Genomic DNA, 23,437 nt, shown 5'->3' on the forward strand with positions numbered 1-23,437 from the left:
ACCGATAAGGAAATGAATCTGTTTCCCAATGAATTATGCATCGCTTCTGTCCTGTATTACCATCTATACATCCATGACGTTCACATCCACTCTGTGGAGAAGCTTCATTGTCCACTGTGAATTAGCAGCACCTCTCTAATTTCCTTTCATCTCAGCCTCAGACAGTTTCCACGTGAGATGTGTATGCCTTTAGGCTGCAAATTACTTAGTGGTGAAAAAGAGGCTCTGACAGGTTCCAGGAATGTACTGTACTACTGTTTTTTTTTTTCTTTTTTAATGTAATCAGTCATGTGGAAAGCAAAAAAAGGATTTGGGTCTACAAAAAAGTTCAGCTTTGTCGTTAAAAATGGGATGTGTTCCTTAGATGCTTGCTTCTGACATGTGTCTCGAGCTTTATAAATATACTTTTCAGAGCAGACTCACTGTTATTTTCAGCAATACAATACCACAATGAACAGAACATATTAGAGTGCATCACAAGGGCAATGATACCTTCAGGGTTGCTATTTGTGGCTTTGAATCTGGATCTGAGCGGACGGTATTAAAGGATAGAAGGGAGCGTGGGCAGGAGAGAAAACATCTTAAATTACTTGCTCGTCCAGTTCAGCCCACCACCAGACTGCTGTCAGGCTGACTGGACTGACGTTTGATTGAAAGCGCAGACGAGACCACGGAAAAAAACGAGACCCAATTAGCGTGTTAGCTGACCACTGACCCCTCTGATAGCCATTTGATGACCACCAATAAAAGTCTCTCAGATTCCAGCCGCCATCGCACCGTGTGTCGATCACGTGGCTCAGGCACAGAGTGACTGAGCAGCAGTTCACTCCCATAGTCGCACAGTACACACAAGCACACAAGCATGGTGATAGCCTTAGGATGACATTAAAGGAACAGTTTAGCCAAACCGAAAGAATCATGATCTGCTTCCATGCCAGTGAAAAGTCATGTGTGGTTTCGTAGTCCATAAAACATTTCTCCTGAGCTGTGGCGCTCAATAATGGACAGGACATTTTTTGCTAAACATTATGATTTCATACTGAAGTTGACCTTTTGGGTATGAAATGTCATCACTTCATCCTTTTATTTGATTAAGATGTTTGACATTATTTCACAGTAAATGTATCATGTGCCTTGCATTATGACAAAATCTAAATAAAAGTCTTGCTACATCTATTTCAGACATTAGAGTGTTGAGGATGAGTTCAGGAGGCTCACAGCCTCACTTGTATCCACAGTATCCTCACTTGACCGATAATTATCATATGACCCACATATGAGTCACCAGAATGGGATGGACCAACAACAACTGGGAAAAAAACCCATAAAATACCTTCACACAGCCCAGAGATCCAACAATTGATTCCAAAACACATTATTTTCTCACCCAGTTTTTCTCACATTTTAAAACAAGTCCCCATCTACTTCATTTGTTTCAGAGAATGCAGCAGCACTGGTCCATGGTGAAGCTCCAGAATTGTTTATGAACTACAAAACTTTGCCTGACTCTCCATTTGCATGAGGTCTAGAAGATACTGACTGAATTTTCATTTGTGGGCGAACTGCTCCTTTAAGTCTCTCAAACGGATGTTGGCAATCATCCATACTGTTTTCACTTGAACAGCAGTGCATTTTAGTGGCTTTTAATTGAAAGATACTTATCTTGAGTCATTCCATTAAATGGCCTTGATTGTTTTCATATCACATTGCAATTATTTGTCTTTTGTTATTATGAGTAATCCAGAGTGTTTGGTTGATGAGGCTGTGCTGAGAAAAATTAATGAGCTACACATGAAAGAAAGGGCATCTTCATTCTGTCTAGTCCTGATTAATTTCACTTATACAAATCAGTGTCTTCTTATTGCACCCCGTCCTCTCTTGGGTGATAGTGTCTGCTGTCTGAAGCATATCTTCAAGAAGCCATGTGTCTGTATGTGTGTGCAAGATGACGCCATGTGAACCTGCCAATCAGATAGAAGATGATTAAGTGGTAAATACAGGCTGGTTCTCCAGGTGAGGAGAAATTATGTAGATGCAAACCTGCAGGATCACCTCCAGTCCTTCCTCTTCCCTGAAGGTCACAGGCGACAGATGAGTTTGCCTTTCGTCAGGCCTCATGCCACGCACATTAGCAGGCTGAGCCCGGCCTTGCCAACATCAGCAAAAGAAAGGGCTAGGTGCTTTTGGCCTCTTGAGATAGTGTGTGCATGGCTGACACATTCTGTCTACACCGAGCGTAAACAGAGCAAAAACAGGAGAGTGTGGGGAAGGATATTTAGAGATGGGATGGAATCAGGAAAGAAAAATAATCAAGTCCATCCAAAGCATGCATATTTAATTAATTAGTCAGGATTTTTGGCCGTGCAGCAGCCAGTGGAGTTTATACTATAGGTCAATTGCAGGTGATATAAAATTACCATCACCATCTGTTTTAGCTACACTGATCAGCAGGAGCTTAAACACATCATCATGAATAAATTTCATATCAGTGCACGCTGACATTGAAAAAGTTGTGTGTGGTGGTCTTCTCTTACATCTCCCTTCCCACAAACGACCAGTAAAGTCTTCGAAACTGGTGGGCTGCAGATCAGAATACAAGGTGACCATGTGAGTTACAGTTGGGTTTCATTTCTGAACTTTATAGAGGCAGGCTGCCCAGGAGAGAACGCCTTCGTAATGGACCCCTGCCAGGCACTTGGTCCACAAAATAATTGGCAGGGTCCACCACATGTATGTCTGCTGAGTATGTGGAGGGTTTCAGTAGTCATGTGTGTCTCTGAGGTGGTGCTGAGTATCACAGGATGTCTGGATGTCTCTTAACATCTGGACTCAAATTAGTCTTGACCCACGAACCTATTGTCAGTAATCAGCCAGTCTACTCTCATTTTTTACAATATGTTTTTAACACTTGGGACAGTGTTATGGAATTGGGGCAGGACAGAAGTGCTGATATTATGGTCAGCTGATATCATCAATATTGACAAGAGTGAGAATCTACAAGATTTCATTGATACCACTTCCATTATCAAATCTGCTTATTTGTTGCAAGCTGAAGCATCCGACTGTCAATGATTGGCTAGTGTGATAAGTAAAACATGACACACTTCTTATTATCTGTCCGCGAGCAGCAGTGCAATTTAAAGCAGCTGAGATTTTGAATTGACTTGGCCTGACTCGGCTTACACTTTGAGTTGCAGTCTGCAAGTCAGTGCATCTCAGCTGTCTGTACGCAGGGTTAGATATCACCCCATGCGTCTGCTCCAGTGCCCAGTTAAGTTGGTTCAAGTTCATTTCAGATGAAGACTTTAGTAACTCTGCCATATTGTGAAGGAAAGCAACCCAGGAGTACCCCCGTGGCTTTACTCCACTTAGAAGCCATGCTAAGCCTATCAGCCACTCTGCTGCACTTGATACACAATAGCCTCAGGCAAGGAAGTCCAGCACTATATCTGGCTCTGCTGCTCAGAGATACAAACTTACTACAATCCCTCAACAGGCCTCTGGCTAAGTACTGTGTGTCAAGCATTTTAAGGAAATGAATGTTACTGGGATACACACATCGGCAAGAATTTAGAGCAAGTGGGTAGCTTGTGCTAGCTGGTTGTTTAGCTCTTCCCTTGAAGTGGCCAGATCGACCCAGCTGAGGGCTCGTTATGTCATGACAGCGCGGAGAAACCAGCTTCAGGCTGGCACCGGATCCCTGTGAGAGCAGTGCCAGGACAAGATGTGTGAGGATGTTATGAGAAGTTATCACAGCCGTTTGATGCTTTCATTCAGAGGGCTTACAGGGAAAAAAGCATTCACACCTCCTTTTCTTTTACAACACTGAATCACACTGGATGCAGTGATGATCATTACAGATTATCAAAATGCTAAATGTCCTTGATTTAGATAATGGGACTTGTTTTCTCCTTTGTATGCCCAGTGAGTGTAAGAAACTTGATTAAATACCTTCATTGGGGAATAATGAAGGTATTACAACTGACTCATGTTTAGGTAATAAAAACAGGACCCAGCTCAAGGTCCTCATCTAGTCAGCTGATTTTGTTTTTTAGTTACCGAGCATGTTTTTATCTTCAGTAGCAGAACATGGTTGATACAGAAGCATTTGACATTTAGGGGCAGTAGCGATGAACTATATGGTGCTAAGATAATATCATGCTATTTCAGGGTAATTTTTGCGATAAAGATGTTTTCAATAATGACAAAATACTGAAAAATATTTTTTACTTAGAGCTCACAGTAGCTGTTGAGCATTTCTTTGTGTGATTTTGAGCTTTCCTTGTACTGAGCTGGGTGCTTTTCTGCTTGCAGTGGTGAAATACATTTGTTTTATTGCACCAGTGTTCCTTTATTCATGAGATATAACTTTGGTTTGTTATACCTCTGATCTTTTGTAACCAAACTATTTTCACACTTCTGAAGTTAACTCCGTCACCATGGGGCCTGGAGCAATACTTTTGATTACTTTTGTCTTATTAGAAATTATACTATTATAATATACTGAAACTGTCACTAAAAGGCACATTTGGTACAAATGGATATATAGTGCAGCCTATGATACATACAAACTTAGACATATCTGTGCTTTGGGCCTAAGACCAAAGACTTTGAATGGATGTTTAGCAGCACTGTAGTCCATCAGGGCAACTGCGACATGTTGTGTTTTCATTTTCAACAACAATTCAACTTAACCTGTCTTCTAAAGTTTAACATCCTAATGAAAAATGAAATAATACATGAGCTGCGTGAAACTGGAGACCTGTTCCTGGTAATGTTTCACTGAAAGACTTATTAAGATATGAAGGGTTCCTTTCCACTGAAACGCCAGGGGGCTTTTAATTTGAAATGGATACAGGAAGTTTGTAATAACAATGTAACCGCAGTAACTTTAAGGGCAAACAGGAGCAGCTGATTTCCCTCTCAGGTCACACCACCCTACCCAACCTCCAGGAGTCACTTCTACAGTGTCAAGGATATGATCACTGATTAACAGTGCCAGTTATTTGGTAAAATTTGCAATAATATGTGCAGATTTTGTGCCCCGTATGCCAACCTTAACTGTTTATCAGTGTCAAATTAAGCTTAATTAAATTTACTGTGATTTAGTGTTGTAAAACAATATACCAAGACATCAGAGGTGATATACTTCTTCAAGGCATTGTATTTAATTTGAGATCCCATTTTGCATGCAACTTAACTTCACAGCGATTATCATTATTCACCCTGTGGCTCTCTTGTCTCTTGTAGTCTGATTGCAGCGAATAAAATATGAGATGCAGCTATAAAATGCCACAAGACAAAGAAGTATAGAAGTCCAGGATCAGGTGATTTAATTCAAAGAATTTAATTTCAGCGCCTGCCTGGAGTCGACACACCAGCTGATTTTAAATACATCCATCTCAATGCCAATGTGCACCTGTAACAACGTTGATTACCTGCCATTACTGGCCTTCCTGCAGGGTGACCTTCTCCCTCCCTCGTGTCATGACTCTACTTGCCCCTTTAAGCTGCCTGTCAAACATCGAACCATTCTTCTTCCCGAGGCTCCGGTCTATTTGTTCGAGCAGGATCAAGGCGCCGGAGGCATACAAATGGGAGCCTCTGAGAGAATTTATGCAAAAAAACGAATTTACTGTGTATTCTGCAGGCTAGATGATGGACATGTCAGTGTCATTTGTCAGCAGCGAAGATGAGAGGCTATTATTTAGATTAGGTTTAGATGTATCAATTTGTTAATAGGAGTCCTGGCACCTCTGCTTGGTGTGTCAATGCAGATGGTGCAGTAGCACTTGCAAATGGCCAGCAGGTGTAGCAGTGAGGTCTCTGAATGAAGAGGCAGGATGAGGAAGAGGAGCGGAACCAGCAGTCAGAGGGATTAATCGAACTGTCTCATCTAACCATCCTTCTCTCAGTGTTTGACCTTTCACATCATCGTCTAGCTTCATTTGTTGTTGAAATGGTGAAGTTTGAAGAGATTTATTGAGGGTAAAATAGTTCCAAAACATAACAGTTAAGAATTTGCTGAGCAGCTCATCCCTCCTCCAGTATCTCTCCCTCTTTCTACCTGCTCAGTGGTAAGACTTGGGAGAGATTTATGCTTCACATTCACTGCTGCTCATCCATACGCTCTTGTGTTATTGTTCACAGCAACGACCGAACACTCTCACAACATATTAAAATCAGAGCTCGCCTGCCGATGTCATTTTGGTGTCTGCGGGTGGAAAACGCCTTTTCATTAATCACTAACAAATGCCTGCTCCTGCACTGTCTGCCACTGGAGAGATTAGGAAAGAAGACATGCAGCTGAACTTTAAAAAAACTGTGGTCCTGCAGCTCCGAGGGACTAAACAGGTTTTGTGCATTTAGATGATTTATTTCCCTCCTCAGTCTGGCGAGGGGAATTTTCTACACCTGCCTACATGGCTCACAGTTTTTCATCCCATTATTTGGTCTTGCCCAGATATCCCCGAAAAAAAGGGAGAAAATAAAACCCAATGAATTATGTCCTCTTTCATTTGGCTTCTCGTTGTCTCTGATAAAAGTTGACACACTATTTCAGGTGCTTCCTTTTGAATAGATTTGAACGGGAGGGTGAGAGAGGTCCGAGCTGGTATAAACTGGGCATAGATCTGGTAATGAGAGTGTTTGCCAGTTGGCCTGTGTAGGAGGACTTCTGTTTCCCCACAGGGACATGACACAACCAAAGCACAGGATAATTCACTTGGCTTTATGTGAGCTGTGACTGTTTTGCTGGAGAATAAACACATTAAGCCCAACTTTGCCCAAACAGTGTGGCCTTAAACAGAAGGTGATGAAAAGACAAGTTTCCACCCAAAAAACCCCAATGTAGTAGTCTCATGAGCTACTTCTCTTGGAGCTTAAAGGTCTGTTGTTCTTTGCATTTCCACTAGAGCTTCCATAATAGATTTGAGCCTTTTACGATGTCTAAACTTGATTTGAATCAATATCGAATCATATTTCAGTTACAAAGCCAATTTCAGTGGATATGAAAGAGATTCTGAGACAATGGATGCTGTAAATTGTACAAAGAATCCTCTAATTCTATTTACATTAAGGCTAAAAACATGACTAAGCAGAAATAAATGGGACAATATGAATTTATCATCAAATTCTTAAAAATCCTGTCATGAGAGATCATGAAAGGAATAACAGATACAGGCCTTGGCATTTCAACAAAGGGAAATAAGAAAACAAAAGAATATTCCTCGTTTCAGACATTGTTAGAGTTATTAGAAACACTGAGGTTATAAATAGCCTGAGAAACCCGCCTATTCTCACAAAGTAGAAACTTAAACTCCTCTTTAAACTCTCAGTATAGATCACATTATTATGTGCTCTTGAGTTTATAATGCCACTTGTGCAAATCTTTTAACTTCTGCTCGACTGTGAATTTCTGCCATTTAAACGCATCTCTGAGCCAACAGTGTTTGTTGTGATCCTGGTCCATACAGCAGAAACACACTGAGTTCCTTCAAAGGTTCCAGGGAAAAGTTCCTGGGATCGAAACTGCTCAGGAGGACACCCACTCTTGTTGGCCCTCGTTCTGTAACATTACTTCGAAAGGTCAGCACAGAGATGAAATTATATTTATGTGAACGTGTCACTTTGGAAACCTAAAACCTGTGCCTGTGTATATTTGCTCTTCAGCATTGAACTCTCCAGGCTTGAGGTTGCAGATGCCGTGCTGACATGAAGCCTACAGCTCATGTGTCAGTGGAGCGTAGATGAGTAACTAGTTATGAGTAAGTGACAACACATTCAGTCTGAGCAGTGTTCACCACTGTAAAGTTGCAAAGCAGAAACAGTAGTTGCAGAGGTCCAATTCATTTTCTGCAGAGACAATATCAGGTCGATCTTCTACCTTCTGAAACTCTTGTAATTGGTATGTGACAGCTCTTCAGTGTGATTTGAACTTACCTTATGTTTCACGTAGAAATGAAAAGATGAGGAGCTTTTAGACGGCAATCTCGTCCACCATGGGATCATCAGTGACTGATAGTACCGTTATATGGTGCATCGTGATACAGACATCACCACCTTCCCCTGCAAAGCAATGAGTGCAGGGGCATTAATCTAGATTAATAAATAATCTAGCGAGGGCCAGGAGTGAAACTTTGTTACCAGCGACCTTAAGTGGTTTCTGCATCGCCCTGTGCGACTCTCACCTTGTGAGCCGGAGCCTGACACTTCCCCTTATTGATATCAGTGTGATTTATGGAACTGTGCTCCCCCGGTCATCCTCAACCTGCAGATGGGCGTGTGATTTATCCTGGTCTGATGCTGCAGGGCGTCTGCTGCTGGTAAAACGAGGGAGGAGGCTCCAGCTCGAGTCGTGCATTTCCCCTTTAGAGCGAGAATATGTTGTATGCCGTGTTTAGAGATGCACCTCTGCAGCAGGATTTTGTTTTAATGAACAGGTCCATCTGCCACTCTGCTCACCCTTTAGGAAGACAGTGTGTTGAAGCAAGTGAAGGAAATCAATGGTTTGAGAATGACTCAGCTTCATTTTGACTGCTGGTTTAAGATACTCTGACACAACATACACACAATATAAGATACAATGCTTTATTTGAGACTGTTGCGTTTGATTAAAGGAACAGGTCATCCAAAAATGTAAATTAATTGATCATCTTCTCAACCCAATGTCGATGGAAAGTCGGGTGAAGTTTCGTAGTCTACAAAACATTTCTGGAGCTTCACAGCAGAACAGAGTTGCAGCACTGAGACTTTAACATGTAAAAAATTAAAAAAGTAGAAATGGCTCCATCCTGGCATTGCCATGTAGTCGGTGTTCCAGTGTTACACAGGCGTACACTGATTACATAACTTAGTTTCTTACGTGAAATACTCGGACGCTACAATTACATATCATTTAAAACGTGAAGGGAGTACGGACAGTTGACTGACAAGATGATGGTGGAAGATTTGTTCTCAAAGCGAAAATCAAAAGCGCCTATTTGGCAACATCAATTAGTAAAAAAAGAGTTGGTGGTGTGCAGCCTGTCGCCTGCAGCGCTTCATCTAGCAGCTCCCTCTTGTTCCGTTTCTCCCACAGACTGCATAAAACTCCCTGACATATTTCAAACTGATTCACTGTCAACAAATGTATATAAGAAAAAGTTGTTTTGTAGACACATTTATGACAAACGTACCAAACACACAAAACTCATTGCACTCAGCACTGTTCCTTTAATATCTGACATCGTAGTTCCCAGTCAGACCGCCCAGTTCTACCGTAACTCCTCCAAGAAATGGTTGTACCTCCGGGCAAGGTCCATTTGTCACTCTGAAACTGTTGATGCTCCATTGTTCTTTGGCCTCCCAGGGATTCTCCTTTCACCAGCAATATTGAGCTGTATTTCTTTATGGTTGACCAATATAATAAGACAGATTCTTATTATATCTTTTAGAGAAATTAGATTTTACCCTGAAACGCCCCAGTAGTCATTCACCATCATTGGGCATATTGCCTTGTTCAAAAAGCCCAATTTCCTCCATCTCAATCTGTGTTATAATCACAGTAAGAGCACTCCCTGGGGCAAACATGAGTCCTCTCTAATTTTATGATTGTGTCTGTGTGGTTTCCTCTCAGATGAGTTTTAATTTGAAGGCCAGGGGTAACATGAGATAAATCCTATTGGATGCCCTGCAACACTGGCCTTTGCCTTGGCTGGCCCCATTAAAGGATACTTTATTGATTGTAAATAAGCTCTATAATTAATGGAAGGTCGCGGCGGTTCTCAGTCCCGACTTAAGCCTCTGAGGGGGGACGTCTGCACCTGCTGCCAGCTGGATTTCTTTTATGTTTAAAAATGTTGATGGGGCTTAGTGATTAAAATTTTAATTCATTCTACAAGAGCTGCACAAGGAGGCCGAAGCTAATCCTCTAATATTCCTTAACATCATGCCGTGACGAAGCAATTCTTCGAGCACGGTTTGAAGCTAAACCAACATATTTTAATGACTAATGTAGTTTAAATGCAGGTATCTGTTTGGCTCAAAAGGCACGTTCAAGGCTGTTAATTCAGCCTGGGTGAGCTTACAAATGAAACCAAGCCGTGTCTGTGTTTCATTTTTTGTCAACAGAACAAACAAGTGTGCTGCTTTTTTCGGGTGACCAGATGAAAGCCGCTCATCGCGCAGGGCCTGGTGAATGTGCCTTTAAGTGGTTTTTAACACACTGGAGGAGCATTATGCCCGAGCTGTGGAAGAGCCTGAGATGGGCTGCATCCGCTTACGCACATTAGCTGTGAGAGCATGCTGCTTCTTGGCTTCCCTTCACAAAGGCCGGTACACAGGGTCAGAGAGAGTGGGAATGAGAGATGTGTGTGCTTACACCCTCAGATGAAACATTGCTTCAGCTGTGTATACGGGTACATTTCTGTGTGCGTGGCTGTCTCTCTATGGCGACCTGCGAGTCTGTATGTGTGTGTGCCTACTCAGTATCCTGTCCTCTAAGATTTCATACATTGATTGCCTCCTCTAGAAACAGACAGCAACATCTCTCCCTATTTTCTGCTCTGGCAGTTAGTAAACGGCTACAGCCTTGCCTGGTTAGCTCCCTGCTATACATATTCAAACAGATTTATTGGGCTAGACTGTGGAGGCCTCTGTATTTCATCCCCAGGCTTTTCAGGGAAGGGCAGGGCAATATATGGATATTATATCATCATAGAATGAGACCATGTATTTTCTATCTTTGTATCTTGACTGTTCTTCTTCTATTACTTACCTTTACCTTCTGAGGCTTTATATACAACCCTACAACTTGATTGCTTATTGATATTGAGGATTTTGTCTACCGTTCCAAGCATTTAGTGCTTTTGTGAAGATTTCACAATTTCAGTCAGGATGTCTATATGTTATAAATTTAAATGTATACATTTTAGACCTTAAAGAAGCATATTTGTAAGATGATTCATTCAAACTAGACATAAACTAAATAAAGTCACCAAAACAGTCTGTGTTTGTCTTTCCACAACCACCTCTTGTTTCATCATCCTCAATTCACAGAGAAAGATGTGAAACTATTCCGGCTCTACACGCCCTGTTCTGATGTTCAATGCTCTCTCTCCACCCTCTCCCACTTCATGCCTCTCCCTGCTGTGTCTTCTCATCCCCAAAGTCAAAATCTTGTAAATCACCTCCTTACTGTCCCAGTTTTGCATCCAGCTGTGTTCGTTCTCACATCAGGCTGCCAAATCCAGTTGAGCTGAGCCCTGTCGCCTGTGGTGACTCCCGCTGTGATCTGAGGTCTCACAGCTAACTGAGCCCTGAGCTAAAAAGCTAATAGAGGCTAGCTAGCTAGCCAAGAGCAGCAGTTGTCGGTTCCTTTGGTGCTAAGCTGCCCCCTGCGCTTTTGGAGCTGACTTCGTATTCTGACCATATTCACAAACATTTTACCTAATTCATCATTTATAAAAATTTGCCATGCTTCTCTGCCGGAGAGTTTCTGACGTTACAAATATTTAAACCTAACTCTGCACCAAATGCTAATACTGTCTTTTTGCTTTCCTACCTGTTGGCAAAATGTTGACTCACATCTCTAACTCACTCTAATAAACATATTCTGACATAAAATCTGCCTCTGCACAGAACAAAATATGTACTACTTATGTCTTTCCTTATCTGCAGTGCTTAAATAAGAAAAACACGATTTATTCAGAAACATCAGTGTTAAATTTGGTAAAAAGAATATTTTGAAAAGCTCTTATAAAGCATTAAATGTAAGAGCCTGATACCTGTGGACACACTGCTTTAGCTACACTGTGGAGAGCTGGAGCTACAATATGTTCTGAGAGACTTGAGGCTTTTTAAGATTTTGATTTAGTATTATAATCACAGAATGCCTTCTGGCCTCCAGGCTAACCAGACCAGACATAATAAGCTACTCCCCGCTCATATTTTGTGCTGAGGTGCAGTCACAGTGAGCTGCAGAGAGACTTTCATAGGTGCCCCTGCACGGCCCTGCCTGTATCATAGGAGATGATCGCGCATGCCAATAGATGTGACCTGTTGCCACATCATGCTCTCTTACCACTGTCGACATCTTGTCATGGGAGGGTGCATGATTCATACCAATGAATAGATTTCAGGCAGGATGAAGAGAACCTCTGCTCATCACTGGAGCGTTTATTTAACAGTATGTTCTCAGTACTTTATTTTTTGTTGAAGGTAATTAATAGTGTGAAATTCCTAATAAATAAGCTTGGATTGTGAAAGAAAACTGGACTGTTCCAGTCAGTCCAAACCACAATACAGCCATTCGTGCCTTGTGTGTCACCGCTCAGCCACCTTGAACGAGCTCTGCTGCTTTTGATGTGACTAATGCTTTTCATCTCTCCCTCTGGTAGGTGTAGGGATCACTTGTGTCACTGTATCATGAAGCAGCTGTAATGATTGCTGTGATTAAGCTGGCTTTAACTCGTTCTCTCCCACGGCTGAGGTGCTGGTGAATCCAATTGAAGTTGACAGTCGAGCCGAGAGATTTTCTCACTCATCATAGATACATTTACAGTCAAGATAATTTCAGAGGTGGTGCAATGAAAGAAGGAAGGAAAAATAAAATATGAGGATTCTTAAACTACCTAAAGACGACTCCTGACTCATTTGTGGCAAGGTCTGCCTGACTCTAAATGAAGGGAACAAAACAAAATAAATACATGAAAACTCAACGATGATGATCTGCAAATCATTGCAGCCCATCTTATTTATGTTCTAAACAGTTTCCCAACATTTTATAACCCAGAACACATTTTTCAAGTATGGCAAAGAATGAATTTAAACTGATCTACAGACTCAGTGTTACCAGCAAACTGCAGTCACGTCTGCTGACAACATGGCTGAGAATATACAGCACAATATAGCTAATGTGATGAAACTGCACTTGATTGTGCTGATTGTCTTAATTGGAGAGCCGAACTCGGTGCCTCTTCGATCTTCAGGATAGTGCAGTCATGCACTAAGATGGGTGGCATCACTTCAAACTTTGTATTTGAAAAGTACTACATAAATTTAATTATATTGTTATTATCACTGAATAGCTGACAATATACATTTTGCATTATCATGTAGATATTATGTATTGTGCCCCCTGCATGGGAACAGTCACAAACGAACCTTTAGCATTTGCAGCACGATCAGTCCTTTAGTAAGGCAAGACAAGCAGCCATGGCGCTTCTTTGTTCTATGATTATAAAACCCTACATATCATTTTTTGGCCCTTTGTGGCAAATGTAATCTAGCAAAATGGGCAAAATTCCCTGAATTAGAGAATTGTCATGTCTTTTGTGGATGTGTTTGCCCGTAGCATCAGTTAACTCCACTAAGTTGCCGAGACAATCGTATCAGGAGCTGATAATACGTTAATAATAGACAGCCCTGTAGGAGGCTTACAGTTTCAGATACTCTTCATTTCACCAGAGAGTAGTTGTATCATGATCTGGGCCAAATGTTACACAGACAAATGTCAGCCTCCTCTTTTAGGTCCCACTGATTCACATCAGGGCTCATTTTTTATTTAGGGAAGGCTGTCACAATGGCAAGGCGACGCTGCTCTGCATGGCAAATGAGGTCAAAAATATTCGTATGTATTGTCAGTGATCCCTCTGAATCAGAGCGGTTGAGACGTGTTTTATGTGAGCGGGTGGAATTATCAAACTGAGCTGGTAAGTCTGAGCCTACATCAGAAGATAAAACACTGCCATAACCCTCATCTGCATTGGCCTTGATGGGGACATTTACTGGCGCTGTTATCGACTGGGGGGAGAGGAATGGTAACTGCTGTCAAAAGTGTTATTGGATGCACAATCATATCAGACATCACGATCCTCCATCACTGACTCTGATAGCCAGATATTACTTCTCCAGCTCACCAGTCAGTGGCAAGAAAGAAATGTAGTTATTGTAGGAAGGTCATTAAATTGGACAGAAATTAGACTATCACTTTAATAGTGATGATACTGCATGTACTTTCTTCCGAACGGCGTGTCCTAAAGGAGTCAGTTCATTATATTTTGAGGGCTGAGATTAAACTTGCCTGATAATGGCTCGATCAGACAGATGTGAGGTGTCAGAATCCAGAATGATTGTCTGGCTGGATGATTGCTGATTTTTAACCATGTGGTGCCTCGTAGAAGAACACATTTGTATTGGTGTTTCCTGTCTGTACATCAGCATTTTGCAAAACAAGAAAACATACACATTTAGAAAAAAATTGAAATGGTCACTGATGAAAAAGTATCACCACACACCTTCTTTCAAAACAAATAACAAACACAGCTGGAGGCATCTCCGAAAAAGCATCTGAAGTGATTTGAGTCTGGGCCTGGTCTCATTTTGGCAGCTACAGTCGCTCCCCTCTCTTTCCCCCTGGTATATTTGTTGTTGCTCAAATTGACTTCCCCTTCAGTTCTTTCGCTTTTTCTATACACTTGAGCTAAACTCCAAATTGGCAACTGCCAGGACTGCACTCCATTTTTCAATCTTGTTGAGACCTTCTACAGACGACTTAATACTCCAGAAGGCCGGACAGACAGAGCCTGATGAAATCAAACAAAAGTGTTCTCTGGGGCTGGAGTTCAAAGGTTCGCCTTCATCACAATTTAGGTTAGTCTTTGCCCAGGCTCTACTTATTCATTTGGGCTTAATCTTTAAGTGTGACCTAAGATTCACTCTCAAAAAAAAGAAAACACTAAATTCATCAGTAGAGCCACAAATATGTGTGTTTCATGGCTCAATTTCATGATCCCACCTGACCATACTGTCATCTTTGCTTCATCGTGACCAGTTCCCCGGTGTCCCTCACAGTGTCTGTAGTCTAATGATCCTGGAAGCCTTTTAGACCCCTCGCAGGGTCAGGAGGGGATTGTGAAAAACATTGGTAAAGCATGGTTTTATGTGGGGGAGGGGAGACGAGGGCTTTCTGAGAGCTTTTCCATGTCCTCCTCTTTGAGGTTTTTTTTTTTAATTGTTTGGGTCCAAAGCTGGCTCCTCAGCTGGAGCTCGTCTGTGGGGCTTTGCTGAGTCACTCCCATCTAATGGAGAACATCTGCTGCCGTGCTTTTTAGCTACTCACAGCAGAGATATGTGTATGGAGGGGGGTCGGAGGGGAGGAATTAGCAGGATGAAGCAAGCTGCTGTCAAGAAATGAAGATGATCTTATGGTTTATGGTGCTATCTGTCAGCTGTGCAGCTACTTTTTTGTACTGAGAGCCCTTCCTCCATCACCAGTAGTTTTATGATACTGTTCAGTACATTGTTTATATTCTCCGTGCCAAACGTCTGCTCTACATGCTGTGTGTTGGACATGGCCTCGACCTGCTAAAGGTGAAGGAAATGTCTCCTCACAGAAAATGTGTTTATTCACCACAAATTCAGATCTGGCCTGGAACTAATTTCACAGCCTATTTAATTGCAAATCACTTGATTAGGATCTTTAAAGCCAGACTTTAAATGGACTATGAATTTCTGTTTACCATTAAACTTAATATTGCGTTAAAGATAGTTCGTCTTTGGCACAAGCTCCCCTTCTGCCTCGTCGCAAGCTAAAATCCTACATCTCATCAAATTATTGATTGCTTACTCTGAATTCAGAAGTTCAGACAGGAGTGACAAAAGACTGAACATTGTGGAATGATACAGAAATACCTGTTAGGAACACTAAACAGCTCAACAGGTTCATTGGTATCAGGTGACAGTATCATGGTCGGGTATGAAAAGAGCATCCTTGAAAGGCTCAGGTCACAGTCAGGAATGGGGTGAGGTTTTGTAGTCCTACAGTGCTTCTTATCAATGTCGGTAAACACTGTTTATTTGAAGGCGACTGGCTTCTGTTCTGCGGTGGTTCAGCAGGCGGAGCAGGTCGAGTGTTTACTGCAGGGGTTGTGGTTCAATCCCTGGCTCCTCCAGGTCACCCTGAAGTCCTCGATCAGCCTAATGGCTGCCTTTACCAACAACCAAAAACAACAGATGTCACCGCCACAGTTCCATTTAATATCATTTTTTATAGAAAGTAGAAGTTAATTGGCACCCTCTTGTATTCTGAGCTGATTCTTGGACCAACATAACATTACACATTCACATCATAAAAAGGATTTCAGAATCCCAACAAAGGCTCTTCTTTCTTCCTTGGCTTTGACATGCTTGTTTGTTGTGTTGCTCAGATATATCTAATAAAGCGTTTAACTCTTGAATTTCATCATTAACAGTGTCAGTGAGATCTCACAGCAGACAGTTGGTCACGCTCCAAGTGCTCCCAGAAACATTAATATTTATCCTCTCTTCTTTCCCCAACAGATTCTTTCTGTAGTCTAGTCCAGGGCATCTGCTGCAGTCATGTTTAGGAACAGCTTGAAGATGTTGCTGACGGGAGGGAAGGCCAACCGCAAGAGTCGCAGCAGCGGTGAGTGTGTTTTCTGATGCCAGCCACAAACAATGACGCATCTGCCTGTCAGCGCACAGAAGGTGGTCACTTGTTCGGCGAGTGTATTTTAGGAAGCAGGAACATGCAGCTCAGCAGATGAAATGTATTTTCAATCCATTAAAAGCTGTTTTATGCTTAAAAATAGATGCCAACCAGCTCATCAGTTCTGCTGCTTGAATAGCTTTACCTCCTGCTGTGAGCTTCATGCTTCGGTCACGCTGTACTGTGGAGTTTTTCCTTTTTGATTTCTGAGCCGCCTCCCGATTGTTCGGCATCACGTTATTATTATTATCGATCCAGCGGTTCTGTAGCACCTGCTTAATGTGGCTCTCACCGTTGTTTTGTCACTGGAGATTTGAGTTTTGCATCTCACTGTTTAATGATGGTTATCCTTTGCTGTGCCATCAGAGCCGTAATAAAGGCGGAGTGTTAATCTGCTTTTTAAAGCAAACTCAATAGTTCCTGCAGTCGTTTCACGGTAAAAGCTCCCCACCAGAGAGCCACTTTCTGCTGGTTGGGTGAACCTCAGTCCTCCCCACAGATCAAGTTTCAAGGTCAATCCTTAAATGTGTTTTTATCCTGAATATTAGTGCAGGTATCACTCACCCTAATGAACAGGGTATCTGAAGGTCTTGAAACGGCTTCCAAGAGGCTTTCTAGATATTTGTTTCTTGCCTGCTGTAGATATTAACGTTGGATCGCCTCCTGTACAGATTTATTGATAGTTTAGCCTTTTAAAATCAAATATTTGCTCTCATAACATCCTGTGGTTGGTTTCTTTTGCTCTCAAACCACAAATGGGCTGCTCCAGGAGCTGATTGTAAACGAGCCTATAAAAACCTTTCTTGGCAAACTCGTCCTGTGACGGTTTCTAAACAACTGGTGCAGAAGAGCTGGTCGTGACTACTACCTGAGAGGGTGGTAGTTGTGACCGTGCCTGAGGCTGTCGACTGATTCCAGGTCAGATTCACTGGAAGTGTTCATCCATTATCCACCTGTTTGCATCTGGCTCATGTAAATTGATTGATTGAATTAATAGCAATTATTGTTGTACGTCTGGGACTTCCTGACAGAAGTTATATACACAGTAGATGTCAATACGTTCATGTATCTTATTGTCCTTACTGGTTTCTGTTAAGCCTTATTGGCATGATTGCGTGTTGAATTTAAGTTTATATGGTGTTTAAAAGGTCTTAAATTGAAGTTAATATGTTGAGCGCTGCATGCAGACATCCTAATCAAAAACCGTCTCTCTGTGGCTCACAGACCGACCTGTACGTCCCCATTTCCCCCTCAGTCAGGTGAAATAACTATTAATATGCTGTAACTGTGTTACAGAGCCACGTGAAACCTTTTGTTCCTTCACATGCATTACTGTCACTCAGTCCTCATAAAGCAGCCGCTCAGAGGAACGAGGCCTTTGATGTGGCAGATAATCCCAGCCAAAAGCAACACTTGGGAGAGCTCGGAGTGTTCATTTCGTAACAGCACAGTCGCTCTTATTTGAATCTAATAAGTTTCGGGTTATTGCAGAGCCAATGGAACGACCTCCTCTCTCTTAACTGCCTCCCCAGGGTTTCCAGGGTCTTTATTATGGTGTGAAAATGTGCCTTCTCGAGGCTTTCGTCCAGCCAAAAACTTGATTTGCACAGATGAATTAATTTTGTACAGCTTCAAATATCCGACAGTATATTTTATCGCCATCTCTTCCCTCGACTGCAGTCCGACAATGAATGTGTTCTGTTGAAAACTCAAAGTGTCGGGTAGAAGACATTCAGTAGATCAACTTTTCCCAGTGTTCAGTATTTAGATGTTATGTAATTCATTTTAGACTTCAGGACGCCAGGCCTCTTTTCAGAGCAAATTTGACATTTGACTTCATGGTTGTTATCAGTCTCACTCAATTTAAGTCAGCTACAATGATCTTGTTATCTGTCAGCTGCTGACTATTACAAGAATGCTCATGAACTTGTGACAGAGCCCTGCTGGATGAAAACTTTCTGCTCTGAAGCTTTTATATTTGTCAGGAAAATCACATTATTCTCACAGCTGACGTGCATTTTATAAACATTGTGGGCGAAATGTGACGCAAAAGATGAAATTGCAATTAAATTGTTTACGCAAGCTTCTCCCAATTCTTTTGTCTCATATAAAAGGAAACTCTCGGTGATCCTACAATTATTGTTAGTGTTTTTATTGTGATCCACAATTATCTTCTCTTCCTTTCGGTGGCTCTGAAGGTCAGAACATCACAGAAAACACAACAACACTTCACAGAACACCACAACATTTCAGAAGACATTTTCACATATTCCCCTTCCTGTAATCTTATTATGTACTGTTTTTAATTAAGTTCATGCCACAAACATTACATACAGTATATACACATTGGATCTTCTGAATAATTCACACTCATTGGGTCATGTTTTACTGTGAGACTTCAAGGCCACTGACAGAACCGACCTTCCCTCTGCTGTCAGCGTGGTTGTGTATTTATATGAGGCGGAGAGGAGAGCGAGCAGTAGAGCACGACCGGAGTAACCTCCAGTGTTTTGATATCTGTTGCAGTCACTTTGCAGGAAATCCACTCCTCTGAGCAAACGACAAAGTGTCCGCTGCACTGAAATGTCTGTATCCTACAGTTCGACACATGTAAACACATCTGCTGCTACGGCCTATGATGGTAAACTTGTCTTATCTTACCTTTTCTTGAGTTGTGGACAAAACAAGACACTTCAGGGTGTCATTGCAGGCTTTTAAAAAAAAAAAAAAAAAAACCCAAATCATTAAGTGAGAAAATAATTGCCAGATGAATTGATTGTCTCAGCCCAAATTTTGGATAAGATGAAACACATTTTGATGGGAATTTTTCATTATACTGTATTCTGACATTTCATAGACCAGACAACTAATCAGTTCAATCAATCAATCCAGTCAATGATCGACAGATTAATAGATAATGAAAACAATCACAAGCTGCAGCCTTATCTGAGGATAAAACTCAGATAAGACAATACAAAAAAAATTGTTACAACATTATTTATATAGAACCTCAGGTTAAGAAGTGCTTTACAACAACATTGGTACTGACACAAAGCACAAACAAGAATAAAGCATTTATGATTATATCCAAGCACAAAGACAGGAAGCAGAGAAACACCCTTAAAAAAAAACACCTCCTCTAAAAATGAGTTTTTAAGTTGTTGACAGCAGTCAACACTGTATTTATACACAGACACATGCATGTTTTCTATTTGCTTCTCTCCAAGGACATCTGGATGATCACTTCTGCAGTAGCAACCCTGACTTATCAGCTACTGACAGACAGGGAGCGCTAGAAAGCCACATCCCACTTGGCTCAAAGAGAGGACTTTTAAAGACTGTCCCTATGTGTGGATGCGCCGGCTGCTTAGATTGGTCCATGGTTCAAATGTGAGATTGTGAGATACGATGATTGTCGGCTGTGTTTGATGTGGTTTCAAGTGAGAGTCTCTCTTCAGGAATGCCAGCGCTCTGAAGGGGGAATTTACCCGCTAATCTGAAGACAACAGATGAGCCAGCTGTCCCTTGATCTGTGCTGGAGAAATTGTTTGTGCCCCGAGTTGCTAAGCTGGTGAATGGCATTTTTAAAATTGAATAACACAGATTAGCTGCTCTGATTGTGATGATGCTCAAGTGCATAAATCTCTGCTCTGACACACTCAGGGAATAGGGTGTTTTATCTCAGGAAATTACATTGGGTAGCCTGTTTTGTCCGGCTAATATAATAGGCTGAGGCTCTGAGGCACTGGTTCGTCTTATGAGAAATTTTCTCACACCTTTTGTGTTTGGTTCACCAGGTTTGATCCAAAGACAAACCAGGTCTATTGTTGCCTTTTAGCTCTCGTCTGGTTTCTTTTCACATTGATGCTGATTTTGTCATATGGACTGACAGCTCATTGATTGGACAGTTTTTTTTATTTGTAGAGGAAGCTTGATGTTCATTATGAAGCTGATCAAAATCAGTATCCAGGGAAGGACAGCGCAACACATTCACACAAAACAACTGCTAAAGGAGGCCTTAATTCAATGGGAGCATGTATGATTGACAGTGGGGGAGGAGTGAGGGTGGACTGTCCACTGGTTAAGTGATCAGGGATGGTGCTTTTCTCTTGGACTGAAAAAAGATGGTATAAAAAGCTGAACTGGATCGCAGAATATACTTGGGTAGCTGTTGATATATCTGGGTGGACTGCCCAAGTAAAATATATGTGTGGGAAACACCAAAATCAGTTGGATTGGTTTCTTCTGATTTTTGGTAATGACATGAGCTATTGTCATATATTACTGTATATATATATATATATTATTGTGTGTGTGTGTGTGTGTGTGTATATATATATATATATATATATATATATATATATATATATATATATATATATATATATATATATATATATATATATATATATAACTCTTATTATTAGTGGGAACAACCATTCATCTGGTTTTAGTGACCTCCACAAGTTGAGTGCTCTGACGTTAGCAAGAACATCCCTCCTACCAAATAAAGTACATTTAATTTTGTTCATCAATACTAAATTGCTCATTTTGAGCCATGTGGTAATGCTGTAGCTCAGCATCTAGATTCTCTCTCATATGCTCTTATCAAATTTCCAGCAGGCACGTCATGCAGATCTCACTGAGCCTTATGCTTTATTTATATCGGGAAAATGTGTTGTGTTTTGTTCTCAGACACTATCATTAATAGTTGAGTCAGTCTGTATCTCACTGCCATTCTTCTCAGTCCAACCACTCTGCGATTCATCAGATGCCTCTTAAGATCTGTTAGTGAATGTTCACTTGAGAGTGTAGTGTAATCTCACACCCTGAGATTCATGCTGTTTAAAGAAGAAGGACAAATGTCTTGCAGTCACAGCAGCAGCAGTGTTGAGAGATCAGATTTGCTCTTTTTCGTTAAGACACAGACTTCAACTTGCGTTTGCATGTAAGGCTTTCTTTGAGACACAGTGGTGCACTGTTCCTGCTGCCCGTGGTGGTTTCATGTACCAGTACGCCCATCTGGAAAGCCAAAATGTGAATGAGAAGGAAAGTGTCCCCTCTTGGTCTCGGATATTACATTCTGCCTCAAAAAAAGAAGCACTGAGGAGGCGTTTGTTTCATTTTTGTGGTGTTATTGGTAAAATTGTGACTGCCATCTTCGTCTTACTCCCCATCATTGTGTCTAGACTTGAATCACAGTCAACCGCCTGACACTGCAATTACAGTTTATGGCACTGGCTGATTGGAAAATGAGAAATGGGGTTAAAAGGTTGGGGTGCTGGACAGGGAGCTGGTGCATGTCTAATAAGCACTGAGAGATGGGCCGGAGTCGAGCAGACCAGACGTAGTTTACACACATTCCCACATGCTCACACTGGGAAGAGAAATTAGGGCTGCAAGTCACGATTATCTTCATTGTCCATTAATCTGATGAATAATTCCTCAGTTAAAGATAGAATATGTGGGATTACAGAGAGCTCCCTAGTGGCAGAAGTTGCATATTATAAATGAAAATCTATAAAATGTGATAAAGGTCAGTGAGAAATATTGATTTCCCAAAAAGTCCAAGAAGACGTCCTCAAATGTTTTGTATTGTCCACAACCCAATGATTACTGTCATAGAGGAAGTAAGAAAAACAACAACAGAAAACCAGAGAACACACTTATTTTCACCTTACAGGAGCAGAGAAGCAACCACGTTCCTTCCTTCACTCAGACATGAAACGTTTCCTGTCACTCGACGAATCTTACGGCAGCAGGTGCTTGACAGGAATCAAATCGGTCCCCCTAATCACAGCACTCTAATTGATGGCTCATTTTCCACAGTGGTGGAGAAATCTAATTAGAGATCATCAGATCAGCAAACAGGCTTCGAGCTCGGAGGCACGTGGAGTGACACAACTGCCAGGCTCAATGCAGTCAGTGTAATTATTGTCAATCTCAAAACTGCAGATAAATTCTAATAAAATCAGGTCTTACAACTGTCAGTTTTAGATACTCAGAGCAAGCAGTGTAAAACATATTGGTCTATATTAAGCTTGCAGTTAGTAAACTTGTCATTAGTGATGTGCTAAAGTTACTGTTAGACTTTACATGATCGAAAATACACCATGGTTTCAATAGCAAATTCATTTTTTTAAAACAAAACATTTTCTTTCCAGACAAGATCAGGAAGATGAACCTTCATGTACACAGGACATGTGCATGTACGCGTGAAGCGAAGGCATGTTATGAGCTCTGTGGTTAGTTGCTTGTTGCAGAAAATACTGTGAACTCTTCTTGTTTTGTACAAAGAAAATTAAAAATCAAGCGTTAGAGATGGCACAGGAACCTTAAGAGGTCCTCCAAACATCCTCCTATATCAGAAATGTGAAAGGTTAGAAAGATAACCTTAGTCCTCATATTGATTCTGTTGATTCCAGCATATTTTTAAACTGTTTATGCTGGTATTACTGGTGATTTTATAAAAGAATTACATGGTGTGATTCAGTGAATTTAAAGCCAAAAACATTCGCATTGTTTTAAGAATTCTTTGAAAAACAATTAGTCAGTGTTTGTCTCTGGAAAATCTATTATTATGTAAATGTGGACTGAATTTATGTGCAGCATCCCTGTAGACTCGGATGTAAAAGATGTAGTTACATCCAGATCTAGTTAGTGGTCCATTAACATACCACACTCGCACCATTATTTATATTATTTTTGCTTATGTGTTTATGAATTATTTCGTCCGTTCAGTAGTCGGCGCACTTTAGAATCTAATAAATGCAATGAAAGAACATGTATATGCAGATGTTGCACATTTACATATATATTGCTACTTACATTCAAAGCAAGCTGTGGGACATTCAGCGACGTTAGTGACTGCGTTTACTGCGCAGAAATTAATCATTCCACCTATCAGATCGATGCAAGAGGCTAGAGGAGGAGCAGTGGCGGCAGCTT

General features: G+C 41.3%; 1 protein-coding gene across 4 annotated transcripts in view; it reads left to right on the forward strand.

Moving 5' to 3' along the window:
- tanc2b (tetratricopeptide repeat, ankyrin repeat and coiled-coil containing 2b) overlaps positions 1 to 23,437 on the forward strand; it is a 157,600-nt gene that overhangs the window by 28,091 nt on the left and 106,072 nt on the right. For all 4 annotated transcript variants that reach the window (XM_037082101.1, XM_037082102.1, XM_037082105.1 and 1 more), the window contains one exon: positions 16,321 to 16,426. In XM_037082101.1, the coding sequence (XP_036937996.1) occupies positions 16,360 to 16,426 (67 nt within the window). In that variant the 5' untranslated portion in view covers positions 16,321 to 16,359. The remainder of the gene's footprint in view (positions 1 to 16,320; positions 16,427 to 23,437) is intronic.

Source organism: Acanthopagrus latus, chromosome 20 (genome assembly GCF_904848185.1).
Source record: "Acanthopagrus latus isolate v.2019 chromosome 20, fAcaLat1.1, whole genome shotgun sequence".
Taxonomy (NCBI): Eukaryota; Metazoa; Chordata; class Actinopteri; order Spariformes; family Sparidae; genus Acanthopagrus; species Acanthopagrus latus.